Source organism: Anas acuta, chromosome W (assembly GCF_963932015.1).
Source record: "Anas acuta chromosome W, bAnaAcu1.1, whole genome shotgun sequence".
NCBI classification, from domain to species: Eukaryota; Metazoa; Chordata; class Aves; order Anseriformes; family Anatidae; genus Anas; species Anas acuta.
Genome location: NC_089016.1, coordinates 17,133,076 through 17,159,950, shown reverse-complemented (window position 1 = coordinate 17,159,950; position 26,875 = coordinate 17,133,076). Strand labels below are relative to the sequence as shown.

The following is a 26,875-nucleotide window of genomic DNA, read 5'->3' as shown; positions in this document are numbered from 1 at the left end:
CAACTCCGGTTGCGCCTCTGTGAGAGCAGATTTAAGAAAAGGAAAAAACAGCTATGCAACAGCAGCTGGGAGAGAGGAGCGAAAAAAAATGGGAGAGAAACAATGAGGCAGACACCAAGGTCAGTGAAGAAGGAGGGGGAGGAGGTGCTCCAGGTTCTGAAGCAGAAGTTGCCCTATGGCCTGTGGAGAGGACCATGGTGAAGCAGGTTGTCCCCCCGCAACCCATGGTGTACTATGGCGGAGCAGATCTATGCACTGCAGCCCATGGAGTAGCCGACAGTGGAGCAGGTGGATGTGGCCTGAAGGAGGCTGTGGCCCATGGAGAGCCCCCACAGGAGCAGACTCAAGGCCAGACCTGGTGGAGAGGAGCCCATGGTGGAGCACGTGATCTGGCAGAGGCCACTGCTTGTGGGGGACCAGTTCAGGGCTCCCCAGTACAAGAGGAACATAGAGCTACTAGAGCTACTAGAGCTACATATAACTACTAGAGCAAGTTCAGAGGAGGGCTACTAAGATGATTATAGGACTGGAGCACCTCTCGTACGAGGACAGGCTGAAAGAGGTGGGCCATTGATGAGACCTCATCAATGTATATAAATGTCTGAAGGGAGGGTGTCAAGAGGATGAAGCCAGTCTCTTTTCAGTTGTACCTAGCAACAGGATGAGAGCCAACGGGCACAAACGGAAGCACAGGAGGTTCCATCTGAATATGAGGGGGCACTTCTTTACTGTGAGGGTGACAGAGCACTGGTACAGGTTGCCCAGAGAGGTTGTGGAGATATTCAAAACCTGCCTGGATGCCATCCTGCGCAATGTGCTCTGGGTGATCTGGCTCAGCAGGGGGGTTGGACTAGACCTCGTCAGAGGTCCCTTCCAACCTCGGCCATTCTGTGATTCTGTGAACACTGACACCTGGGGAACACCACTAGTGACTGGTCACCAGCTGAATTTCACTCCATTCAACACCAATCTTTGGACCCGGCCATCCAGCCAGTTGTTAACTATAGAATAGAATATAGAACCATAGAATATCCTGAGATGGAAGGGACCCACAAGGATCATCAAGTCTAACTCCTGGCTCCACACAGGTCTAGGCAAAAAATCAGACCATGTGACTGAGAGCATAGTCCAAACACTTATTAAACTCCAACAGGCTTGGTGCCGTGACTATGTCCCTGGGGAGCCTGAAGCAATGCGCTTCCCTCGACCAACTAGCGATGCCATGCTTCACAGAATCACAGAATTTCTAGGTTGGAAGAGACCTCAAGATCATCGAGTCCAACCTCTGACCTAACACTAACAGTCCCCACTAAACCATATCCCTAAACTCTACATCTAAACGTCTTTTAAAGACTTCAGGGATGGTGACTCCACCACTTCCCTGGGCAGCCTGTTCCAATGTCTAACAACCCTTTTGGTAAAGAAGTTCTTCCTAACATCCAACCTAAAACTCCCCTGGCGCAACTTAAGCCCATTCCCCCTCATCCTGTCACCAGGCACGTGGGAGAATAGACCAACCCCCACCTCGCTACAGCCTCCTTTAAGGTACCTGTAAAGAGCGATAAGGTCACCCCTGAGCCTCCTTTTCTCCAGGCTGAACAAGCCCAGCTCCCTCAGACGCTCCTTGTAGGACTTGTTCTCCAGATACACCTCAGGATACGGTTGGCCCTCCTGGCTGCCAGGGCGCACTGCTGGTTCATATTAAACTTGCTATCAACGAAAACCTTCAAATCCCTCTCTTTGGGGCTGCTGTCCAGCATCTTGTCACCCAGTCTGTGCGTATAGCCAGGGTTGCCCCTTCCCAGGTGCAGGACCTTGTTCTTGCTCTTGTTAAACTTCATGTGGTTGGTGATTGCCCAGCTCTCCAGTCTGTCCAGATCTCTCTGCAAGGCCTTTCCACCCTCAACAGAGTAAGCAACTCTTCCCAGTTTAGTATCATCAGAAAATTTACTGAAAACATCGCCAGACTGATGTAGCCTCATTTACCATAACCCTTTGAGCCCTAACCATAAGCCAATTGCTCACCCATCATATGATGTTTTTGTCTAGCTGTATGCTGGACATTTTGTCCAGTAGGTCCTATGGGAAACTGTGTCAAAAGCCTTGCTGAAGTCCAAAAAGATCACATCAGCTGGTTTCCCTTGATGGACTAGATGGGTGATCTTATCATAAAAGGAAATCAAATTTGTTAAACAGGACCTACCCCTTGTGAACCCATTCTGGCTGTGACCTATGACTGCGCTGTCCCCCAGGTGTGCTTCAATAACTCCCAGGATAATCTTCTCCATAATTTTACCAGGCACTGACGTGAGACTGACAGGCCTGTAGTTACCAGGGTCTTCTTTCTTGCCCTTCTTGAAAATTGGCACAACATTTGCCAGCTTCCAGTCTACTGGGACCTCTCCAGATTCCCAAGACCGTTGAAAAATAATTGAGAGAGGTCCTGCGATGACGTCAGTCAGCTCTTTGAATACCCTGGGATGAATCCCATCCAGACCCATGGACTTGTATGGATCCAGGTGGAGTAGCAAATCCCGCACACGTTCAGGGTTGGCTGGGAGTTTATCATTCCCACTGTCACGGTCCTCCAACTCAGGGCACCCAGGGTCCCGAAGCCCATCATCGGCATCGAAGACAGAGGCAAAGAAGGCATTAAACATCTCTGCTTTGCCTATGTCCTTGTTTGTGAGGTGACCATCCCCATCAAGTAGTGGACCTATGTTTTCTCTGGTCCTCCTTTTTGTATTCACGCATTTAACTGGCCCTAAAATGGAGCCCTGGGGGACCCCACTGGTGACCGGCTGCCAGCCTGATGTAACCCCATTTACCTTATCCCTTTGAGACCTACCCGTCAGCCAATTATTCACCCAACTTATTATGTTTTTATCTAGCTGTATGCTGGACATTTTGTTCAGTAGGATAAAAATTAGTAAGGAGTTTAAGAGGAAAAAAAAAAAAACATTAAGAGAAAGTTATTTTTTGAAATTTTTAATTTTTTAATTTAATGCATTATTTTTAAAAATTTTAATTTAATAAATTAAATTTTAAAATTAACTTTAAGAGAATTGAAATTAATTTTCTTTATTTTTTTATAAGTGATCTGGAGAAAGGACTAAGTTAATTTTAATTAACTTTAATTAAAAATAAAGAGAATTGTTGACACATCATATTGTTTTTATCAAGCTGAATGCTGGACATTTTGTCCAGAAGGATACTGTGAGAAACAGTATTGAAAGCTCTGCTGAAATCCAAAAAGATTACAACTGACAGGCCTGTAATTACCAGGGTCTTCTTTCTTGCCCTTGAAAACTGGAACAATGTTTGCCAGCTTCCATTCAACAGGGGCCTCTCCAGATTCCCAAGACTGTTGAAAAGTAATCAAGAAAGGTTTTGTGATGACATCAGCCAGCTCTTTGAGTATCCTGGGATGAATCCCATTGGGCCCCAGAGACTTGTATACATCCAGCTGGAACAGCAAATCCCACATAGGTTTGGGGTTTGCTGGGAATTTATTGTTCCCATAATCATGGTCCTGCAACTCAGGGCACCTGGGGTCCCAGGGCCATCATCAATGGTCAGGTCCACCCCTCGATCACGAGCACATCTGTATGTGGTATCCCTCCCCAGATGTCCTGATGTTTCATGGGCCCATCGAGCTACAAACAGCTCACCCTTACATCCCCAGTCCAGGTCCACCTGAGCCTCTTCTCTTTCTGAAGCTCGATCTACCTCTCCGTTGTTCTGATGTTCTCCAGTGGCACGACTCTTGGGCATGCGGGCATCTACATGACGTACCTTTACAGCCAGGTTTTCTATGCAGGCAGCAATATCTTACCACAGGGTAGCAGCCCAGATAGGTTTACCTCCGTGCTGCCAGTTGCTCTGTTTCCATTGCTGTAACCACCCCCACAGGGCATTTGCCACCATCCATGAGTCAGCATAGAGATACAGTACTGGCCACTTTTCTCTTTCAGCAATTTCTAGGGCCAGTTGTATGACTTTCACTTCTGCATACTGACTCGACTCACCTTCCCCTTCCATGGCCTCCACAACTTGTCATGTGGGACTCCACACAGCAGCTTTCCACTTCCGATGGCTCCCTATCACACAACAGGATCCATCATTGAACAACACATACTGCTTTCTGTCTTCTGGCAACTCATTGTATGGTGGTGCCTCTTTCCCATGAGTTACATCTTCAATCAATACTCAAAAATCTCTGCCTTCCGGCCAGTCCATGGTCTCTTCCAGTATTCCTGGGTGGTTGCGTTTCCCCATTTGGGCCACTGCATAATTAATGCTATCCAGTTACTCCACGTAGCATCAGTCGCATGGTGTGTAGTGGGAATTTTCCCTTTGAACATCCAATGTAACACAGGTAGCCGTGGTGCCAAGAGGAGCTGTGCTTCTGTACCAACAACTTCTGAAGCAGCTCAAAGCCCCCTCATATGCTGTTAGTATCTCCTTTTCAGTTGGGGTGTAATTGGCTTCTGATCCTCGATAGCCCTGGCTCCAGAACTCCAGAGGTCGACCTCGAGCTTCTCCTGGGGTCTTCTGCCAGAGGCTCCAGGTGAGGCCATGCTCCCCAGCTGCAGTGTAAAGTATGTTCTGCACAGATGGTCTTGTACAAACAGGCCCAAGGGCTACTGCACGAGCTAGTTCTTGTTTGATTTGTTCAAAGGCCTTTTGTTGCTCGGGGCCCCACTCGAAAGAGTTCCTCTTCACTCGATATAGAGGACTCACAAGATGACTATAGCCTGGAACATGCATTCTCCAGAACCCCACAAGGTTATCCCTCTCCTTTACCTGGCCAGAGGCAGGGCCCCTCTAGTCCTGATTGGAGTGTCTGCCACTTAATTCTTGCAGATGCGAAGCAGAGGTCCCTTCATCAGGGTCAAGAATTACATCAGGCCTTCTACTGCCTCTGGGGAACTGCCCAACAGAAGACAGAGCAGCATTTTTCCTAGGAGACCCCCTTTTTGCTGCTGTGTTTCCTCGCAGTTCATGTACTCCAGCTGCTAGGATTGAGATAGGTTCACCATCCCACTTCCTCATATCTTCCCTGTGGTCACGCAATATTATTATAAAGCAACAAGTAAGAAATCAAAGTCTGGATGTGACAATGTTAGAATTCAACAAGGGCAAATTGGTCAGGCACAATCTGGTGGCCTTCTATGATAAAGTGACTGCATCAGTCAACAAGGGAAGACTGACCTATGTCATCTACCTGGATTCTGTAAGGCCTTTGACAGGGTCCCACATGACATCCTGGTCTCCAAACTGGAGAGATGAATTTGAAGGGTGGACCATTCAGTGGATAATGAATGGGCTTGAAGGCCACACCCAGAGAGTAGCGGTCAATGGCTCTATGTCCAGGTGGAGGCTGGTGATAAGTGGTGGACCTCAGGGGTCTGTCTTGAGACCAGTGCTGTTTAATGTCTTTATCAGTGACATAGACAGTGCACCCTCAGCAAATTTGTAGATGACACCAAGCTGAGTGGTGCAGTCAATACAACAGAAGGAAGGGATGCCATCCAAAGGGACCTGGACAGGCTTGAGAAGTGGGCCCACAGGAACCTAATGAGGTGTTCAATAAGTCTAAGTGCAAGGTGCTACATCTGGGCCAGGGCAGTCCCGGACATGAGTACAGACTGGGTGAAGAACTCATTGAGAGCAGCCCTGCAGAGAAGGACTTGAGGGGTTCTGGTGGATGAAAAGCTCGACATGAGTCAGCAGAGAAGGCCAACTGCATCTTGGACTGCATCAACAGGGGAGTGGCCAGCAGGTTGAGGGAGGGGATTGTCCCCCTCTTCTCTGCCCTTGTGAGGCCCCTCTTGAAGTACTGTGTCCAAGTCTGGAACCAACCTGATCTAGTGGGTGGCATCCCTGCCCATGGTAAGGGGTTTGGAACTAGATGATCTTTGAGTCTCCTTCCAACCCAAGCCATTCTATGATCTTGAAATCCTGTAGTGATGGGGAATTTACCACATCCTTGGGGAGGCTGTTTCAGTGATAGAATTTTGTTTTTTTTCCAGTGAGAACAATCATTCTTATATCAAGATGAAACCTCTCTTGATGCAGCGTGTACCCATTGCTCCTTGTCCTCTCCATGTGGCTCTTTGTAAAGAGAGAGCCTCCATCTTCTTTGTATCTGCCCTTTAAATACTGGAAACCTGTGATTAGTTCCCCCTGAGCCTTCTCTTCTCCAGGGTTAAAAGACCCAACTCCTTCAGTCTTTCCTCATAGGGCAGGTTCTCCAACCCTTTGATCACCTTCATGGCCCTTCTTCGGACCTTCTCTAGTCTGTCAACATCTTTTTTGAATTATGGAGACCAGAAGTGGACACAGTACTTCGAGCGAGGCCTGACAAGTGCTGAGTAGAAAGGCATGATCACATCTCCATCTATGCTAGTAATGTCCCTGTGGATGCAGCCCAGGATTTACTTTTGTTGTTGCAGTGGTGAACTGCTGATTCACGTTTGGCTTGTTGTCCATCAGAACCCTTGGGTCCCTTTCAGCAAGGTTACTCTCCAGCCACACAGATCCTAGCCTGTACTGGGCTCTTTGGTTATGTCATCCCATTTGGTTATGTTTTTGCTTGTCCATTCTTCCAGCCTGTCCAGGTCTCTCTAGAAGATGGCTCTCCCTTCTGACATGTCTACCTCACCACCCAGTTTAGTGTCATCAGCAAACTTGGTGAAGGCGTTTTCAATATCATAATCCAGATCACTTATAAGATATTAAACAGTGTGGGGCCCTATATCAATCTTTGGGGGACCCCACTTGTGACAGGCTGCCAGCCTGATTAAAACACAATGATCACTACCCTCTGAGTGTGGCCTGTTAGCCGATTTCCTTCCCATCTTCCCAATTTGTCTAAGAGGAGGCTATGGGAAAACAGTATCAAACACTTTGCTGAAGTCCAAGTAAACAATATCCATTGCTCTCCTCATATCAACAGAAAGTGTTACTTTGTTGTAGAAGGGTATCAGTTTAGTCAGGCATTATTTGCCTTTGTTAAATCCATGTTGTTTTTTCCCCAGTCACCTGCTTCATTTCATTTATAACAGTTTCTAGAAGGATTCATTCCATTATTTTACCAGAGACTGAAGTAAGACTAATGTGTGTATAGTTTCCTTGGGTCTCTTTTTGGGCCCTTCTTGTCAAGGGGTGTGACACTTGCTCTCTTCCAGTCATCAGGGATATACCCTGATCTCTCTAGACAGGGGCCTTGCAACAGTCAGCTACTTCTCTTAACATCCTGGAGTGAATTCTCTCTGGATCCCTAAATTTCTGTGGGTTGAGCCCTTGCAAGAGGCTACAGATCAGCCTTTCATCTACTACTGGTGGGCCAAAACATGTGGTGGTATAGCGACTTGATCCTGTGATCTGGGGTTCAGCTACACCAGTAAAGACAGAGGTAGAGAATGTATTGAGAACCTCTGCCTTGTCAGCATTATTAGTAACTAATTTCCCTGCCCTGTTTAGCAATGGGCCTATGTCTTCCCTGTACTTCTGCTTAATGCTCATGTATCTGAAGAACCTTTTCTTGCTGTTCTTGACATCTTTAGCCAAGTTCAGTTCTAGCTGAGCCTTAACCTTCCTGACTGCCTCCTCTCTGCATGCCCTAGCAAGGTTCTTGTAATCCTCAATGGGTATTTGACAGGATTTCCATAGCCAGTATGCTTCTTTTTTACTTTTAAGCACATTCAAAAGCTCATTGTTAAGCCAGGGTGGTCTCTTGTGGTCTCTGCCTTCCTCCTTTCCCATTGTAGGGAATGGACTGTTCTTGTGCTTACTAGAGGTTGTTCTTGAATAACTCCCAGCACTTGCAAGCTCCTTTGCTCTCCATAGACGCTTCCCATGGAATCTTTCACAGATGGATTCTGAGCATATTGAATCTGGCTCTTCCAAAATCCAGGGTCCTTGTCCTATTACTGGTCTTCAGTGTGCTCAGCTAGATCTTAAACTTCACAATATTATGATCTCTGTATCTGAGACTACCATTGGCAGTTATGTTTGCAAGTAAGTCTTCTTAGTTTACGAGCAGTAAATCTAGCAATGTGCTGTTCCCTGTCAGCATGGCTGTAGCAGGAAGCAGCCTTCAGTGCACTCCAGGAACCTGATGGACAACGTGGGCACCACTGTGTTGTTTTCCCAACAAATGTCTGGGTACTTGAATCTTGCTTCTCCTGCATCTTTGCATAGAGCTCTTGTGTAGAAACCTAACCATGAGAGTGCTAGTGATCTTTTCTGTAAGAAAGTAAATATAAAGATGGGCTTTCAAAGGTCTACAGTAAAAAAATGTTGCATGTTTTATTTATTGTGCTTGGTAAATTGCCCACAAATGACTAAAACAGAACTGTACATCCAATATATTCACTGTAATCTAAATCTTAGTAGTTCTGAATTAAAGGAGAGTCAGTAGAAACATATTTCATTGTGGGGAAAAAGGACTCCTGCGAGTCTTCCTTGACTCTCCAGACGGTGAACCAACTCATGGATGGGAATCAGGGAGTCTCAGTTGGTGCGATATTGCCGCCGGTGCACACTTGTGGTAGCAATTGGTACCTGTTGTTCTTCAACCTTCAGCAATCCTACAATGGAAGGGACTTCTGAAAGGCCAGGAAGGGTAGACAGCTGCCTAATCTTCTCTGTGCTCAAAGCAGCTATGCCAAAAGCCCACCGGTATCCTTTTGGATACTTGAAGTACCCTCTCTTGAGGTAGTCTATGCCAAGGATGCATGGAGCCTCTGGGCCAGTTCACAATGGGATGCTTTTGCCACTCATTCCCAGTTAGACTCACTTCAGCTTCCAGTAGTTAGTTGTTGGGATCCCCCTGTCACTCCAGAGATACAGATGAGCTCTGTCCCTTGGTAGCCCGATGGCATTAAGGTACTTTGTGCGCCAGTGTCCACTAGAGCTTTGGATTCTTGTGGTTCTGATGTGCCAGGCCATCGGATCCACACAGTCCAATAAATCTGGTTATCCCTCTCTTCTACCTGGCCAGAGGCAGGGCCCCTCTAGTCCTGATTGGAGTGTCTGCCACTTAATTCTTGCAGATGCGAAGCAGAGGTCCCTTCATCAGGGTCAAGAATTACATCAGGCCTTCTACTGCCTCTGGGGAACTGCCCAACAGAAGACAGAGCAGCATTTTTCCTAGGAGACCCCCTTTTTGCTGCTGTGTTTCCTCGCAGTTCATGTACTCCAGCTGCTAGGATTGAGGTAGGTTCACCATCCCACTTCCTCATATCTTCCCTGTGGTCACGCAGATAAGACCACAAGGTGCCACATGGTGTGTGTCCCTGGTACTCTTCCTTGAGCAGGAAAATACCGATTCTTAGTGGCTGAAATGTTACTCCATCTGGGCGAGGAGGGAGATGATTGTTCTACGAGGTGGTGGAGCCTTTGGGACAGTTTCTCCATAGCCAAGATGCAGGCCCGTAGTGGAACAGAGAGATTGTCTTCATATTTTTGAAGCTGTCAGGACAGAGCATCCACTGCTGGTCCCATCCCCTCATCCCAATTAATTGCTGCCAGCGTACTAGCATGTGATGATGGTGCACCCTGCACAAACCTATGCCACATGGATGTTGTGCACTGGACTTCATCGGGATCTGTAGGTGTCTGGGCATTGTCCAAATCACTATAAACCATCTCCAGCACAGCTAATTCCCACAGGTGCTGGAGACCTTTCTCCATGGCGGTCCAATTGCCTATTTGATATAGAATATCTTCCTTGTGGGGATACCTTTCTTTCACACCTGCCAGGAGTCGCCTCCAGAGGCTGAGAACCTGTGCCTCTCTCCCAATTACTCTGTCAATGACCCTTTCTCTAGAGAGGGATCCCAGCTGCTTGGCTTCCTTGCCTTCTAGTTCCTGGCTACTGGCCCCAGTGTCCCAGCTTCGAAGCAGCCAGGTGAGGATGTGCTCACCTGGGTGTCAACTGAAATCCTTTCGTATTTCTCGCAACTCACTCAGGGATAGGGATTGGGTGGTTTCTGATTCATTTATGATTTCCATCTCTTCTTCCTGCTGTTTTTGTGATGGCTCTGCTTTAGAGGTGCCTGCCTTTTCCCCTTCTCCCTCCTTCTTAGGAGGAGCTTCTTCCCTTACTAAACAAGCTGACCTCCGCTTCCATTGTTTTGTCTTGACTATGGGGGCAACTTATACCATAGATGGTTGGTCCTCTGGGTTAGCCACAGTGTGTGTTATCTGGTCATCAGATTCAGAGACCTTCTCCTCCCATGGAGGGTGCTGGGTAGTGTTAATTACTGCCTGATCGGAGTAAGACAGAACCCAACAGTGCTGTAAGCTGTCGTTCTCTGGCATTGTCAGGGTCAGGGCATATGACTTGCAAGCATTCCGTCAGGTTTTTAGGATTTTGCACTTGTTCAGGAGTGAAGTTCAAAACTATCCGAGGAGACAACCGTGACAGATACCTGCCCATATCCTCCCTCACACCTTGCCACCCGCCACCACACTGTCTCGGGGCAAATTCCTTGGTGAGATTTCTAACTAATTGATTAACCTTAGAGAGAAGAGGAAACACATTATGCAGATTTAGTAATAGGAGTATATTGATTATACATGGCTACTCAAAGTACTCAAAAAATGTTATAATTAGCCCCCTGGGAAAGAAGAAGGAGGTACAATTCCTGATGTTATTCATAAACTGACTTCCAGATGAGGAAAGGAAGGCAGTGTAATTCTGAATATTCTCTAAAAGAGACCAAAATTATAACAACGCAGGGTCTAAATGCCAGATTAAACTCAAGGCCAGTGCTTTACAGCACAACAAACTAAAAAGAAAAAAAAGGAACACAGATTTTAGCACGCTCTCCGATGGGATATAGAGGAGAAGGGAGAACATGGCACAGATTACATGAGATATGATCAAACAGGAAAATATTAACAGGAAACAGAACATGGTGTCTAGCAAGTAAGTGTGTTAGTCGTAAGCGTTTTAATTAATTCTACTGTTATCTCAACCCCTGAGCCTCACGTTGGGCAAAGGGCAAAAACAAACAAGCAAAGGGTGTGTGGAAGTGCAAAGGAAATAAATTACTCTCTACTTCCCACCAACGAGCAATGCTTGACCATGTCCTTGAAGCAGGGCCTCAACGCACGTAGCCGGTGTTCAGGAGGACAGACATTTTCGTAACGAGAGCCCACCCCTCTCCTTTTCTTCCTTTTTCCACCTTTTATTGCTGAGTGTGACATCATATGGTATGGAATATCCCTTTGGTTGGTTTAGGTCAGCTGCCCTGGTGATGTTTCTTTCTCACTTTTTTGCCCCCCCCCCCGAGGAGGGTTAGAGAGAGCTCTGATGCTGTGCCAGCACTGCTCAGCAGCAGACACAACACTGGTGTGATACCACTGCTGTTCTAGCTACAAGTGCAGAGCACAGCACTGTATGGGCTGCTGCAGGGAAAGGGCACCATCGTCAGCGTTGAAGACAGAGGTGAAGAAGGCATTAAATGCCTCTGCTTTATATACATCCCTATATACATCCCTATTTGCAGGGTGACTGTTGTGGTTTAACCCGGCAGGCAGCTAAGCACCACACAGCCATTTGTTCACCCCCCTGCTACGAGTGGGATGCGGGAGAAAATCGGGAAACAAAGTAAAAGCTGGTGGGTTCAGATATAGTCAATTTATTAGGACAGAAAAGAAAGAGAAATAATAACAATAATGATGATAATATTAATAATAATAATATGTTCAAAGCAAGTGATGTACAATGCAATTGCTCACCACCCACTGACCGACGCCCAGCCTGTCCCCAAACAGTGGTGTCGTGCCCTCCCCTGCCAGTTTGGGTCAGCTGTCCTGGTTCTGTCCCCTCACAGCTCCTGATGCACCCTCAGCCTGCCCACTGGCAGGACAGAATGAGAAGCTGAAAAGTCCTTGGCTTAGTGTAAGCACTGCTCTGCAACAACTAAAACATCAGCATGTTATCACTATTATTCTCATCCTAAATGCTAAAACATAGCACCCTACCAGCTACAAGGAGGAAAATTAATTCTATCCTAGCCGAAACCAGGACCATCCTCATCAAGTAACGGACCAATGTTTTCTCTGGTCCTCCTTTTGCTTTTAATATAATTTAGAAAATCCCTTTATAGCTTAGTACCTCCAATTAGTACCTGTATAGTACCTCCAATATTGGACGTACTATAATTTACTTTTATTGTGATTTTTATAAAAATTACTCTTCTAGTTCTTCATAACTGTGATGAGTTGATATGAAATGTCTCCAGCGTTCAGTTTAATGCATTGATTTTTACAAGTCTTTGTGTGAAGGCATGCTTAATTAAGAAGTAAATGTTTATATGGGCAGCTTCTAGAATTATGTTTGTACATATAGGCAGCTTAAAGTGTGTTGTCTTAATATGGTATAAGGTTTTGAGTCTCCTTTCAAAATTTGACAACAGTTGCACCTAATGTATATGAGTGTAGTTAGAAAAGAATCAGGTTTGTGAATGCACTTTTTTTCTAAAATTTATTTAAATCAAAGCAGTAAGTAGTTCTGTATGTACCTTGTTTACGACTATATAAATGTATTTGCTGTTACAAAGCAGAATGTAAATTGTTAAAAAAAATCTTGAAGTCCAAAGTTTATAGTATTCTCTCTTCCTGATGTGCTGCAAATTCTAAGCAGACCTTAGATTAGACAAAGCAATAATATCTAATGTGAAATTTCTAATATTTTAGGCCAGAAAAATTTTTAAGAAAATAAATGAAATATATCCATGTACTCATGTAATAAATAGTACAGGAAACAATCTTTAGCTAATCCCTAGGTTGGTTTGGGGTAAATATTCTTCTTTTAAATCTTAATAAGGATAAGTGACAAAAAGCAAAAAAGTTTGTGCTGAACTTCTAATCTTACATTTTAATTTTATTCAGAGACCACGATGCAGACATCAGAGACTGGGTCAGACACAGGTTCGACTGTGACTTTACAGACATCTGTGGCTGGCCAGGCAGCAGTACCAACACAGGTAGTACAGCAGGTACCAGTTCAGCAACAGGTAGGTGCCTGTTAATTTGGGGAAAATAAACAATCACAGCAAGACAGAATGATGCATTTCAATAGGTGTAGCGAAGAACTGATTTTGTACAAGGCTGCTAAAGAAACTCTTTTCCCCTGTTTTTATCAAGTTTATTTTTCTGCAACTAAAATAGCTACATAAAAAGACATGCAGTTTTCAGGGTTTATTTCTTGAACTAGAATATTTGCAAACCACCAGAAATATATATGCACAATTCTAAAAGTGGATTACTATGAAATCTGTGTAATAGCTCATATAAATTTATATTAATTCAAGTTATTGAATATTCATATTGTGGTGGGTTAACCTTGGATGGCCACCAGGTATCCACCAAGCCACTCTCTCACTCCCCCTCCTCAGCAAGACAGGGGAAGAAAATTAGATGGAAAAGCTCATTGGTCAAGATAAAGACAGGGAGGTCACTCAACAATTACCGTCATGGTCAAAACAGATTCAACTCGGGGAAGATTAATTTATTGCCCATTAATAACAGAGTAGGATAGTGAGAAATTAAAAGCAAAGCAAAGCAAAACAAATATATATAAAAACACCATCCTTCCACCCCGCACTTCTTTCCAGGCTCAACTTCACTCCCGATTCATCTACTTCCTCCCACCCAGAGTGGAGCAGGAGGGATGGGGAATGGGAGTTGTGGTCAATTCATAATGCTTTGTGTCTGCCGCTCCTTCCTCCTCACTCTCTTCCCTTACTTCCCTTAGCGAGGGGTCTCTCCCATGGGATGCAGTCCTTCGCAAACTGATCCAACATAGGTCCTTCCCAGGGGCTGCACTTCTTCAAGAACTGCTCCAGCATGGGTCTGTTCCACGGGCCACAGTCCTTCAGGAATGGATGGCTCCAGTGTGGGTTCCCAAGGGGCTGCAGTTACTGCCAGAAAACCTGCTCCTGTATGGGATCCTCTCCATGGGCTGCAGCTTCCTTCAGTCCAGATCCACCTGCTTTGGTCTGGGGTCCTCCATGGGCTGCAGGGGGACAACTTGCTCCACCATGGTCCTTTTCACAGGCTGCAGGGGACTCTGCTCTGGCACCTGGAGCACCTCCTCCTTCACCGACCTTGGTGTCTGCAGGGTTGTTTCTCTCACTTTTTTCTTATTCCTCTCCCTCAACTATGCCATTGCAGAGGTGCAACCAGCTTTGCTCATTGGCTCAGCTTTGGCCAGCAGTGAGTCCCTTTTGGAGCTGGCAGGAACTGGCTCTATCCAAGATGGGGACAAACAGGCTTCTGAAGCAGCCAGCTCAGCACACACTTCTTTGACATGATTAGACACTTATAGAGCCCCTCCACTGTTAGAGGGAGTGGTGCATGGAGAAACTGAGGAGAAAAAAAGGTGGAAAAACAGGAAACAAATGTGAAAAACTATGACTTTTGTCTAAGAATTTTCCTGTAGTATGTGCAATTTAGCTTTCACTGTTTTAGGTTCTTTGGGTGATATCTGATGTTGTTTTTTTTAATATAAATTAGTTTCACAGTTTCAAAATCAACAAAATTTAAACTGGGAATAACTCCTTAAATCATGTAAGTCTCTGTGCTAATGCATCACTGATGCTGTCCTGGTTTCAGCTGGTATAGAAGTGTATGTTTCAGATAATATGGTTTCAGCTTGATATGGAGAGAGCAGAAATGAGGCTTATTACAGTTACAGTGTCCTGTGACTGGTGTCTTTAGAAAGAAGACTGAAGATGACTTATACATACAAACAATTAGAGAATTCCTCATTTTTGCACAAAATCACAGAATTGTTTAGGTTGGAAGGGACCTCTTGAGATCATCTACTCCAACCTCTCTGCTCAAATCAGGGTCACCCAGAATAGGTTGCTCAGGGCCTCCATTAAGAAAGAAAAGCTGGGTTATTGTCATTGGTGACAGCCTTCAGAGAGGAACAGATGGCCCAATATGCCAACCAAACTTACCTCCTATAGAAGTTTGCTGCCTCCCTGGAGCCCGTGTTAAAAGTGTTACAAGAAAACTTCCGAGCCTGGTGGTACAGCCCTCGGATTATTATCCATTATTGTTTTTTCATGTAGGAAGCAATGAAGTTGCGACAAGAAGTCCAAGGGCCATCAAAAGAGACTTCAGGGCCTTGGGATGATCGGTTAAGGGATCAGGAGCACAGGTAGTGTTTTCTTCTATCCTTCCAGTTGCAGGGAACGATACTGGAAGAAACATGCAGACTCACCTTATCAAAACCTGTCTCCAAGGCTGGTGGCACAGGCAGATTGTTTGTTTGTTTGTTTTTTTATCATGGGATGGTCTACACGACACCAGACCTGCTGGCATGTGATGGGATGCACCTTTCTCAAAGAGGGAAAAGGATTTTTACTCAAGAGTTAGCAGGGCTGATCGAAAGAGCTTTACGCTAGAGTTGAAGGGTATAATGGATAAAAACAGGCTCGCTGGTGATAAGCTATGGGATGGCACGCCAAAATTTGAGGGACTGCATGCTAGCGAGATCCTTTAGTCTGCTCCACAAGGTGCTGGGTATGCTGAAGCACATTTGAAATGTCTCTACACCAATGCACACAGCATGAGGAACAAGCAAGAGGAGCTAGAAGCCTTGGCTCAGTCCCAGAGCTATGATATCATTGGCATAAGAGAAAGCTGGTGAAAAGAGTCCTGTGACTGGTATGTTACGGTGGACGGTTATAGGCTCTTCAGAAAGGATAGGCAGAACAGATGAGGCAAGGGGGTGGCACTGTATGTGAGCCTCTGGGTAAGGATTAAGGGACAAGCAAATGAAGTGGATGTTGCTGTGGGAGTATACTACAGACCACCATTACAGGATGACGACACTGATGAATTATTCTTTAAGGAACTGAGAAATACTTCTAAATCAGCTGTCCTTGTCCTTATGGGGGACTTCGATCTGCCAAATGTCAACTGGGAATAATACTTGATACCAGCAGGTCCAGGAGATTCCTAAAACACGTTGATGATAACTTCTTGGTACTGATACCGAACGAGCCGACTAGGAAAGGAGCCCTCCTAGACTTGCTGCTTGTAAACAGGGAGGGTCTCATGGGTGAAGTGGTGATTGGTGGCTGTTTTAGCCATAGTAAGCACGAAGAGGTAGAGTTGAAAATCTTTAGTCATAGGAGGAAAACTGCACCAAAACTTCAGCCCTGGATATGGGGAGAGCAGACTTCACAGCGCTCAGGGAACTAGTTAGTAAGGTCCCCTGGGAAATGGCTTTTGAAGACATCGAGCTCCATCAGTGCTGGTCACTTTTCCAAAATGTTGGAAGTCAAGCAGGTGGGGCAGAAGGAAGCTTAGGTGGAAAAAGGACCTTAGCTGGTGAAGGGTCTGCAACACATGTCCTATGAGGAGCGGCTCAGGGAACTGGAGTCATTTAGTCTGGGGAAGAGGAGGCTCAGGGGAGACCTTATTGCTCTCTACAACTATACCTGAAAGGTAGTTGCTTTCCAGCTGGGTGGCCCCCAACATGTACTGGTGCATGGGGTCGTTCCTTCCAGATGCAGGACTTGGCACTTCTTGTCGAACTGCATGAGGTTCCTGTCAGCCCATTTCTCCAGCCTGTCCAGGGCCCCCTGGATGGCATCACGACCCCGTAAAAACCTCACAACAAGGGAAAAGGATCGTCAGAAGCTGACGAGGAGTGGGCGTGGCCAGCAATAACGGCGGCAGATTTAAACGCAGTCTAACCGCCACCAGTAATTACTTGCCGAGAGGCGATCGGCTCTGAGCGAGCGCATTCCACAGCGGAGTGGGGGGTGGCGGCGTAAAGGGTTTTTTCCTGAGACGGGGAAGCCCCGGGGGGAGCGCAGAGACCTGCCGAGGGCTGGGAGCTCACGTGAGAGCGGCCGTCAAGGCATGGGCGGGGCCAGCAGTAACTGCGTCCACCCCCCACTCCCCCATAAGCAGCCCCTAGGGAGCGAAGGTGGCTAGGAGCATGGTGAACAGATCGGGCAAACAGGGCGTGGCGTGTCAGTTTGTGAAGAGGGTGACTGACCGGAGGGTGCCCTGTGAGGTAGGGGTGTTCCACTGGCTGAGCAGGAGATGCCAAGTACACCTCTCACCCAGATCTCCACAGGCCAAGGACATGCACCTTACCTGATCCTCAAGGCAGAATGGTGGGCATACTTGTCTCAGGGCAAAGGCTGTGGCTCTGGTGGTGCGGTGTGCATCATCTACCCCAGTGGTGGCTGATGCCTCCACCCAGACACAGCTACTGAGGCTACAGTGCAGATTTCTGACTGCTGGAAATGCCTAGATCTTTCCCCAGGGGCAGGGACAGGTGGCAGACATGCCTGCAAAAGGTGTGCCCACATGGAGGACCTCCTGCACCAGGTGGCTGAGCTGCAGGAGGCAGTGAGAAGGCTGCGTAGCATCAGGGAGGCTGTGGAGGAGTTAGACAGCTGGATCCTAGCACAGTCTGCAGGGGACCCACAGCCCATGGTCAAACAGCCCAAAACTCCCCCGCTGACACTCAGAGAAGGGAGGGAGGCCAATAACACTGGAGGCGGTGGGGTGGTGCTGTACGTAAAGGTGGGGCTGGACCGTGTGGAGCTTGCAGTTGGCAATGGCAAAGTTGAGAGCCTCTGGGTAAGGACTAAGGGGCAAACAAATAAAGGGGATGTTGTCATGGGAGTCTATTACAGACCACCTGGCCAGGATGACAACACAGATGAATTATTCTTTGAGGAACTAAGAGATACCTCAAGATCAACTGCCCTTGTCCTTATGAGGGACTTCAACTTGGCAGACATAAGAAGGTTCAGGAGATTCTTAAAGCACCTCGTTGATAACTTCTTGGTGCAGGTGCTAAGGGAGCCAACTAGGAAAGGTGCCCTCCTAGATCTGTTGCTGGAGAACAGAGAGGGTCTTGTGGGGGATGTGGCAATTGGAGGCTGTCTCGGTCATAGTGACCATGAAGCGGTTGAGTTTAAAGTTTTTGGTGGCAGGAGGAAAACTGCCACCAAAACTTCAGCCCTGGATATGGGGAGAGCAGACTTCAGGCTACTAAGGGAAATAGTTAGCAAGGTCCCCTGGGAAACTGCTTTTGAAGGTGTCGGCATCCATCAGTGCTGGTCAGTCTTTAAGCACTGCCTCCTAAAAGCACAGGATCAGGCAATTCCAAAATATCAGAAGTCAAGCAGGCGGGGCAGAAGGCCGGCTTGACTGACCAGGCTTACCTGAAAGGAAGTTGTGCGGAGCTGGGGGTCAGCCTCTTCTCGCAGACAACCAGCAATAGGACTAGGGGGAATGGCCTCAAGGTGCTCCAGGGGAGGTTTAGGTTGGAAACGAGGAGAAAATTCTTCTCAGAAAGAGTAGTCAGGCATTGGAACAGGTTGCCCAGGGAAGCGGTGGACTCACCGTCCCTGGGGGTGTTCAAGGAAAGGTTGGACGTGGTGCTTAGGGACATGGTTTAGTGGATGATATTGGTGGTAGGGGGATGGTTGGACCACGATCTTGAAGGTCTTTTCCAACCTTAATGAATCTATGATTCTATGAAAAAGAAAGTGTGTGGTTACCAGAAGCGAGGTTGGGTGACATGGGAGGAGTATAGAGATGCTGTTCACCATCTTAGAGAGAAAATTTGGGTGGTGAAAGGTCAATTTTAGTTGAAGTTGGCCAGTACTGTGGGGGACAATAAAAAGGGCTTTTCTAAATTATATTAAAAGCAAAAGGAGGACCAGAGAAAACATTGGTCCGTTACTTGATGAGGATGGTCCTGGTTTCGGCTAGGATAGAATTAATTTTCCTCCTTGTAGCTGGTAGGGTGCTATGTTTTAGCATTTAGGATGAGAATAATAGTGATAACATGCTGATGTTTTAGTTGTTGCAGAGCAGTGCTTACACTAAGCCAAGGACTTTTCAGCTTCTCATTCTGTCCTGCCAGTGGGCAGGCTGAGGGTGCATCAGGAGCTGTGAGGGGACAGAACCAGGACAGCTGACCCAAACTGGCAGGGGAGGGCACGACACCACTGTTTGGGGACAGGCTGGGCGTCGGTCAGTGGGTGGTGAGCAATTGCATTGTACATCACTTGCTTTGAACATATTATTATTATTAATATTATCATCATTATTGTTATTATTTCTCTTTCTTTTCTGTCCTAATAAATTGACTATATCTGAACCCACCAGCTTTTACTTTGTTTCCCGATTTTCTCCCGCATCCCACTCGTAGCAGGGGGGTGAACAAATGGCTGTGTGGTGCTTAGCTGCCTGCCGGGTTAAACCACAACAGTCACCCTGCAAATAGGGATGTATATAGGGATGTATATAAAGCAGAGGCATTTAATGCCTTCTTCACCTCTGTCTTCAACGCTGACGATGGTGCCCTTTCCCTGCAGCAGCCCATACAGTGCTGTGCTCTGCACTTGTAGCTAGAACAGCAGTGGTATCACACCAGTGTTGTGTCTGCTGCTGAGCAGTGCTGGCACAGCATCAGAGCTCTCTCTAACCCTCCTCGGGGGGGGGGCAAAAAAGTGAGAAAGAAACATCACCAGGGCAGCTGACCTAAACCAACCAAAGGGATATTCCATACCATATGATGTCACACTCAGCAATAAAAGGTGGAAAAAGGAAGAAAAGGAGAGGGGTGGGCTCTCGTTACGAAAATGTCTGTCCTCCTGAACACCGGCTACGTGCGTTGAGGCCCTGCTTCAAGGACATGGTCAAGCAATGCTCGTTGGTGGGAAGTAGAGAGTAATTTATTTCCTTTGCACTTCCACACACCCTTTGCTTGTTTGTTTTTGCCCTTTGCCCAACGTGAGGCTCAGGGGTTGAGATAACAGTAGAATTAATTAAAACGCTTACGACTAACACACTTACTTGCTAGACACCATGTTCTGTTTCCTGTTAATATTTTCCTGTTTGATCATATCTCATGTAATCTGTGCCATGTTCTCCCTTCTCCTCTATATCCCATCGGAGAGCGTGCTAAAATCTGTGTTCCTTTTTTTTCTTTTTAGTTTGTTGTGCTGTAAAGCACTGGCCTTGAGTTTAATCTGGCATTTAGACCCTGCATTGTTATAATTTTGGTCTCTTTTAGAGAATATTCAGAATTACACTGCCTTCCTTTCCTCATCTGGAAGTCAGTTTATGAATAACATCAGGAATTGTACCTCCTTCTTCTTTCCCAGGGGGCTAATTATAACATTTTTTGAGTACTTTGAGTAGCCATGTGTAATCAATATACTCCTATTACTAAATCTGCATAATGTGTTTCCTCTTCTCTCTAAGGTTAATCAATTAGTTAGAAATCTCACCAAGGAATTTGCCCCGAGACAGTGTGGTGGCGGGTGGCAAGGTGTGAGGGAGGATATGGGCAGGTATCTGTCACGGTTGTCTCCTCGGATAGTTTTGAACTTCACTCCTGAACAAGTGCAAAATCCTAAAAACCTGACGGAATGCTTGCAAGTCATATGCCCTGACCCTGACAATGCCAGAGAACGACAGCTTACAGCACTGTTGGGTTCTGTCTTACTCCGATCAGGCAGTAATTAACACTACCCAGCACCCTCCATGGGAGGAGAAGGTCTCTGAATCTGATGACCAGATAACACACACTGTGGCTAACCCAGAGGACCAACCATCTATGGTATAAGTTGCCCCCATAGTCAAGACAAAACAATGGAAGCGGAGGTCAGCTTGTTTAGTAAGGGAAGAAGCTCCTCCTAAGAAGGAGGGAGAAGGGGAAAAGGCAGGCACCTCTAAAGCAGAGCCATCACAAAAACAGCAGGAAGAAGAGATGGAAATCATAAATGAATCAGAAACCACCCAATCCCTATCCCTGAGTGAGTTGCGAGAAATACGAAAGGATTTCAGTTGACACCCAGGTGAGCGCATCCTCACCTGGCTGCTTCGAAGCTGGGACACTGGGGCCAGTAGCCAGGAACTAGAAGGCAAGGAAGCCAAGCAGCTGGGATCCCTCTCTAGAGAAAGGGTCATTGACAGAGTAATTGGGAGAGAGGCACAGGTTCTCAGCCTCTGGAGGCGACTCCTGGCAGGTGTGAAAGAAAGGTATCCCCACAAGGAAGATATTCTATATCAAATAGGCAATTGGACCGCCATGGAGAAAGGTCTCCAGCACCTGTGGGAATTAGCTGTGCTGGAGATGGTTTATAGTGATTTGGACAATGCCCAGACACCTACAGATCCCGATGAAGTCCAGTGCACAACATCCATGTGGCATAGGTTTGTGCAGGGTGCACCATCATCACATGCTAGTACGCTGGCAGCAATTAATTGGGATGAGGGGATGGGACCAGCAGTGGATGCTCTGTCCTGACAGCTTCAAAAATATGAAGACAATCTCTCTGTTCCACTACGGGCCTGCATCTTGGCTATGGAGAAACTGTCCCAAAGGCTCCACCACCTCGTAGAACAATCATCTCCCTCCTCGCCCAGATGGAGTAACATTTCAGCCACTAAGAATCGGTATTTTCCTGCTCAAGGAAGAGTACCAGGGACACACACCATGTGGCACCTTGTGGTCTTATCTGCGTGACCACAGGGAAGATATGAGGAAGTGGGATGGTGAACCTACCTCAATCCTAGCAGCTGGAGTACATGAACTGCGAGGAAACACAGCAGCAAAAAGGGGGTCTCCTAGGAAAAATGCTGCTCTGTCTTCTGTTGGACAGTTCCCCAGAGGCAGTAGAAGGCCTGATGTAATTCTTGACCCTGATGAAGGGACCTCTGCTTCGCATCTGCAAGAATTAAGTGGCAGACACTCCAATCAGGACTAGAGGGGCCCTGCCTCTGGCCAGGTAAAGGAGAGGGATAACCTTGTGGGGTTCTGGAGAATGCATGTTCCAGGCTATAGTCATCTTGTGAGTCCTCTATATCGAGTGAAGAGGAACTCTTTCGAGTGGGGCCCCGAGCAACAAAAGGCCTTTGAACAAATCAAACAAGAACTAGCTCGTGCAGTAGCCCTTGGGCCTGTTTGTACAAGACCATCTGTGCAGAACATACTTTACACTGCAGCTGGGGAGCATGGCCTCACCTGGAGCCTCTGGCAGAAGACCCCAGGAGAAGCTCGAGGTCGACCTCTGGAGTTCTGGAGCCAGGGCTATCGAGGATCAGAAGCCAATTACACCCCAACTGAAAAGGAGATACTAACAGCATATGAGGGGGCTTTGAGCTGCTTCAGAAGTTGTTGGTACAGAAGCACAGCTCCTCTTGGCACCACGGCTACCTGTGTTACATTGGATGTTCAAAGGGAAAATTCCCACTACACACCATGCGACTGATGCTACGTGGAGTAACTGGATAGCATTAATTATGCAGTGGCCCAAATGGGGAAACGCAACCACCCAGGAATACTGGAAGAGACCATGGACTGGCCGGAAGGCAGAGATTTTTGAGTATTGATTGAAGATGTAACTCATGGGAAAGAGGCACCACCATACAATGAGTTGCCAGAAGACAGAAAGCAGTATGTGTTGTTCAATGATGGATCCTGTTGTGTGATAGGGAGCCATCGGAAGTGGAAAGCTGCTGTGTGGAGTCCCACATGACAAGTTGTGGAGGCCATGGAAGGGGAAGGTGAGTCGAGTCAGTATGCAGAAGTGAAAGTCATACAACTGGCCCTAGAAATTGCTGAAAGAGAAAAGTGGCCAGTACTGTATCTCTATGCTGACTCATGGATGGTGGCAAATGCCCTGTGGGGGTGGTTACAGCAATGGAAACAGAGCAACTGGCAGCACGGAGGTAAACCTATCTGGGCTGCTACCCTGTGGTAAGATATTGCTGCCTGCATAGAAAACCTGGCTGTAAAGGTACGTCATGTAGATGCCCGCATGCCCAAGAGTCGTGCCACTGGAGAACATCAGAACAACGGAGAGGTAGATCGAGCTTCAGAAAGAGAAGAGGCTCAGGTGGACCTGGACTGGGGATGTAAGGGTGAGCTGTTTGTAGCTCGATGGGCCCATGAAACATCAGGACATCTGGGGAGGGATACCACATACAGATGTGCTCGTGATCGAGGGGTGGACCTGACCATTGATGATGGCCCTGGGACCCCAGGTGCCCTGAGTTGCAGGACCATGATTATGGGAACAATAAATTCCCAGCAAACCCCAAACCTATGTGGGATTTGCTGTTCCAGCTGGATGTATACAAGTCTCTGGGGCCCAATGGGATTCATCCCAGGATACTCAAAGAGCTGGCTGATGTCATCACAAAACCTTTCTTGATTACTTTTCAACAGTCTTGGGAATCTGGAGAGGCCCCTGTTGAATGGAAGCTGGCAAACATTGTTCCAGTTTTCAAGGGCAAGAAAGAAGACCCTGGTAATTACAGGCCTGTCAGTTGTAATCTTTTTGGATTTCAGCAGAGCTTTCAATACTGTTTCTCACAGTATCCTTCTGGACAAAATGTCCAGCATTCAGCTTGATAAAAACAATATGATGTGTCAACAATTCTCTTTATTTTTAATTAAAGTTAATTAAAATTAACTTAGTCCTTTCTCCAGATCACTTATAAAAAAATAAAGAAAATTAATTTCAATTCTCTTAAAGTTAATTTTAAAATTTAATTTATTAAATTAAAATTTTTAAAAATAATGCATTAAATTAAAAAATTAAAAATTTCAAAAAATAACTTTCTCTTAATGTTTTTTTTTTTTTCCTCTTAAACTCCTTACTAATTTTTATCCTACTGAACAAAATGTCCAGCATACAGCTAGATAAAAACATAATAAGTTGGGTGAATAATTGGCTGACGGGTAGGTCTCAAAGGGATAAGGTAAATGGGGTTACATCAGGCTGGCAGCCGGTCACCAGTGGGGTCCCCCAGGGCTCCATTTTAGGGCCAGTTAAATGCGTGAATACAAAAAGGAGGACCAGAGAAAACATAGGTCCACTACTTGATGGGGATGGTCACCTCACAAACAAGGACATAGGCAAAGCAGAGATGTTTAATGCCTTCTTTGCCTCTGTCTTCGATGCCGATGATGGGCTTCGGGACCCTGGGTGCCCTGAGTTGGAGGACCGTGACAGTGGGAATGATAAACTCCCAGCCAACCCTGAACGTGTGCGGGATTTGCTACTCCACCTGGATCCATACAAGTCCATGGGTCTGGATGGGATTCATCCCAGGGTATTCAAAGAGCTGACTGACGTCATCGCAGGACCTCTCTCAATTATTTTTCAACGGTCTTGGGAATCTGGAGAGGTCCCAGTAGACTGGAAGCTGGCAAATGTTGTGCCAATTTTCAAGAAGGGCAAGAAAGAAGACCCTGGTAACTACAGGCCTGTCAGTCTCACGTCAGTGCCTGGTAAAATTATGGAGAAGATTATCCTGGGAGTTATTGAAGCACACCTGGGGGACAGCGCAGTCATAGGTCACAGCCAGAATGGGTTCACAAGGGGTAGGTCCTGTTTAACAAATTTGATTTCCTTTTATGATAAGATCACCCATCTAGTCCATCAAGGGAAACCAGCTGATGTGATCTTTTTGGACTTCAGCAAGGCTTTTGACACAGTTTCCCATAGGACCTACTGGACAAAATGTCCAGCATACAGCTAGACAAAAACATCATATGATGGGTGAGCAATTGGCTTATGGTTAGGGCTCAAAGGGTTATGGTAAATGAGGCTACATCAGTCTGGCGATGTTTTCAGTAAATTTTCTGATGATACTAAACTGGGAAGAGTTGCTTACTCTGTTGAGGGTGGAAAGGCCTTGCAGAGAGATCTGGACAGACTGGAGAGCTGGGCAATCACCAACCACATGAAGTTTAACAAGAGCAAGAACAAGGTCCTGCACCTGGGAAGGGGCAACCCTGGCTATACGCACAGACTGGGTGACAAGATGCTGGACAGCAGCCCCAAAGAGAGGGATTTGAAGGTTTTCGTTGATAGCAAGTTTAATATGAACCAGCAGTGCGCCCTGGCAGCCAGGAGGGCCAACCGTATCCTGAGGTGTATCTGGAGAACAAGTCCTACAAGGAGCGTCTGAGGGAGCTGGGCTTGTTCAGCCTGGAGAAAAGGAGGCTCAGGGGTGACCTTATCGCTCTTTACAGGTACCTTAAAGGAGGCTGTAGCGAGGTGGGGGTTGGTCTATTCTCCCACGTGCCTGGTGACAGGATGAGGGGGAATGGGCTTAAGTTGCGCCAGGGGAGTTTTAGGTTGGATGTTAGGAAGAACTTCTTTACCAAAAGGGTTGTTAGACATTGGAACAGGCTGCCCAGGGAAGTGGTGGAGTCACCATCCCTGAAGTCTTTAAAAGACGTTTAGATGTAGAGTTTAGGGATATGGTTTAGTGGGGACTGTTAGTGTTAGGTCAGAGGTTGGACTCGATGATCTTGAGGTCTCTTCCAACCTAGAAATTCTGTGATTCTGTGAAGCATGGCATCGCTAGTTGGTCGAGGGAAGCGCATTGCTTCAGGCTCCCCAGGGACATAGTCACGGCACCAAGCCTGTTGGAGTTTAATAAGTGTTTGGACTATGCTCTCAGTCACATGGTCTGATTTTTTGCCTAGACCTGTGTGGAGCCAGGAGTTAGACTTGATGATCCTTGTGGGTCCCTTCCATCTCAGGATATTCTATGGTTCTATATTCTATTCTATAGTTAACAACTGGCTGGATGGCCGGGTCCAAAGATTGGTGTTGAATGGAGTGAAATTCAGCTGGTGACCAGTCACTAGTGGTGTTCCCCAGGTGTCAGTGTTCACAGAATCACAGAATGGCCGAGGTTGGAAGGGACCTCTGACGAGGTCTAGTCCAACCCCCCTGCTGAGCCAGATCACCCAGAGTACATTGCGCAGGATGGCATCCAGGCAGGTTTTGAATATCTCCACAACCTCTCTGGGCAACCTGTACCAGTGCTCTGTCACCCTCACAGTAAAGAAGTGCCCCCTCATATTCAGATGGAACCTCCTGTGCTTCCGTTTGTGCCCGTTGGCTCTCATCCTGTTGCTAGGTACAACTGAAAAGAGACTGGCTTCATCCTCTTGACACCCTCCCTTCAGACATTTATATACATTGATGAGGTCTCATCAATGGCCCACCTCTTTCAGCCTGTCCTCGTACGAGAGGTGCTCCAGTCCTATAATCATCTTAGTAGCCCTCCTCTGAACTTGCTCTAGTAGTTATATGTAGCTCTAGTAGCTCTAGTAGCTCTATGTTCCTCTTGTACTGGGGAGCCCTGAACTGGTCCCCCACAAGCAGTGGCCTCTGCCAGATCACGTGCTCCACCATGGGCTCCTCTCCACCAGGTCTGGCCTTGAGTCTGCTCCTGTGGGGGCTCTCCATGGGCCACAGCCTCCTTCAGGCCACATCCACCTGCTCCACTGTCGGCTACTCCATGGGCTGCAGTGCATAGATCTGCTCCGCCATAGTACACCATGGGTTGCGGGGGGACAACCTGCTTCACCATGGTCCTCTCCACAGGCCATAGGGCAACTTCTGCTTCAGAACCTGGAGCACCTCCTCCCCCTCCTTCTTCACTGACCTTGGTGTCTGCCTCATTGTTTCTCTCCCATTTTTTTTCGCTCCTCTCTCCCAGCTGCTGTTGCATAGCTGTTTTTTCCTTTTCTTAAATCTGCTCTCACAGAGGCGCAACCGGAGTTGTTCATGTCTCACCTCTGCCCAGCAGCAGGTCCCTTTTGGAGCTGGCTGAAACTGGCTCTTATCTAACATGGGGCAGCTCCTGGGCTCTTCTCACAGAGACCATCCCTGCAGCCCCGTGCTACCAAGTCTTTGCCATGTTGTCGTGGTTCCGCTCGAGTGGGCAGCCACTCCCACAGCAGCTGGGAGAGTGAGAGGAGTGAGGACCATGGTGAAGCAGGATGTCCCCCTGCAGCCCATGGAGTACCACAGACCGCAGGGGA

The 26,875-nt window shown here is 47.0% G+C and overlaps 1 protein-coding gene across 2 annotated transcripts in view; it reads left to right on the top strand.

The window, feature by feature from the left end:
• The window catches only part of LOC137847010 (transcription factor RFX3-like), a 236,061-nt gene that overhangs the window by 79,462 nt on the left and 129,724 nt on the right, over positions 1 to 26,875 (top strand). For both annotated transcript variants that reach the window (XM_068665209.1, XM_068665210.1), the window contains exon 2: positions 12,913 to 13,037. In XM_068665209.1, coding sequence (XP_068521310.1) covers positions 12,921 to 13,037 — 117 coding nt within the window. In that variant the 5' untranslated portion in view covers positions 12,913 to 12,920. The remainder of the gene's footprint in view (positions 1 to 12,912; positions 13,038 to 26,875) is intronic.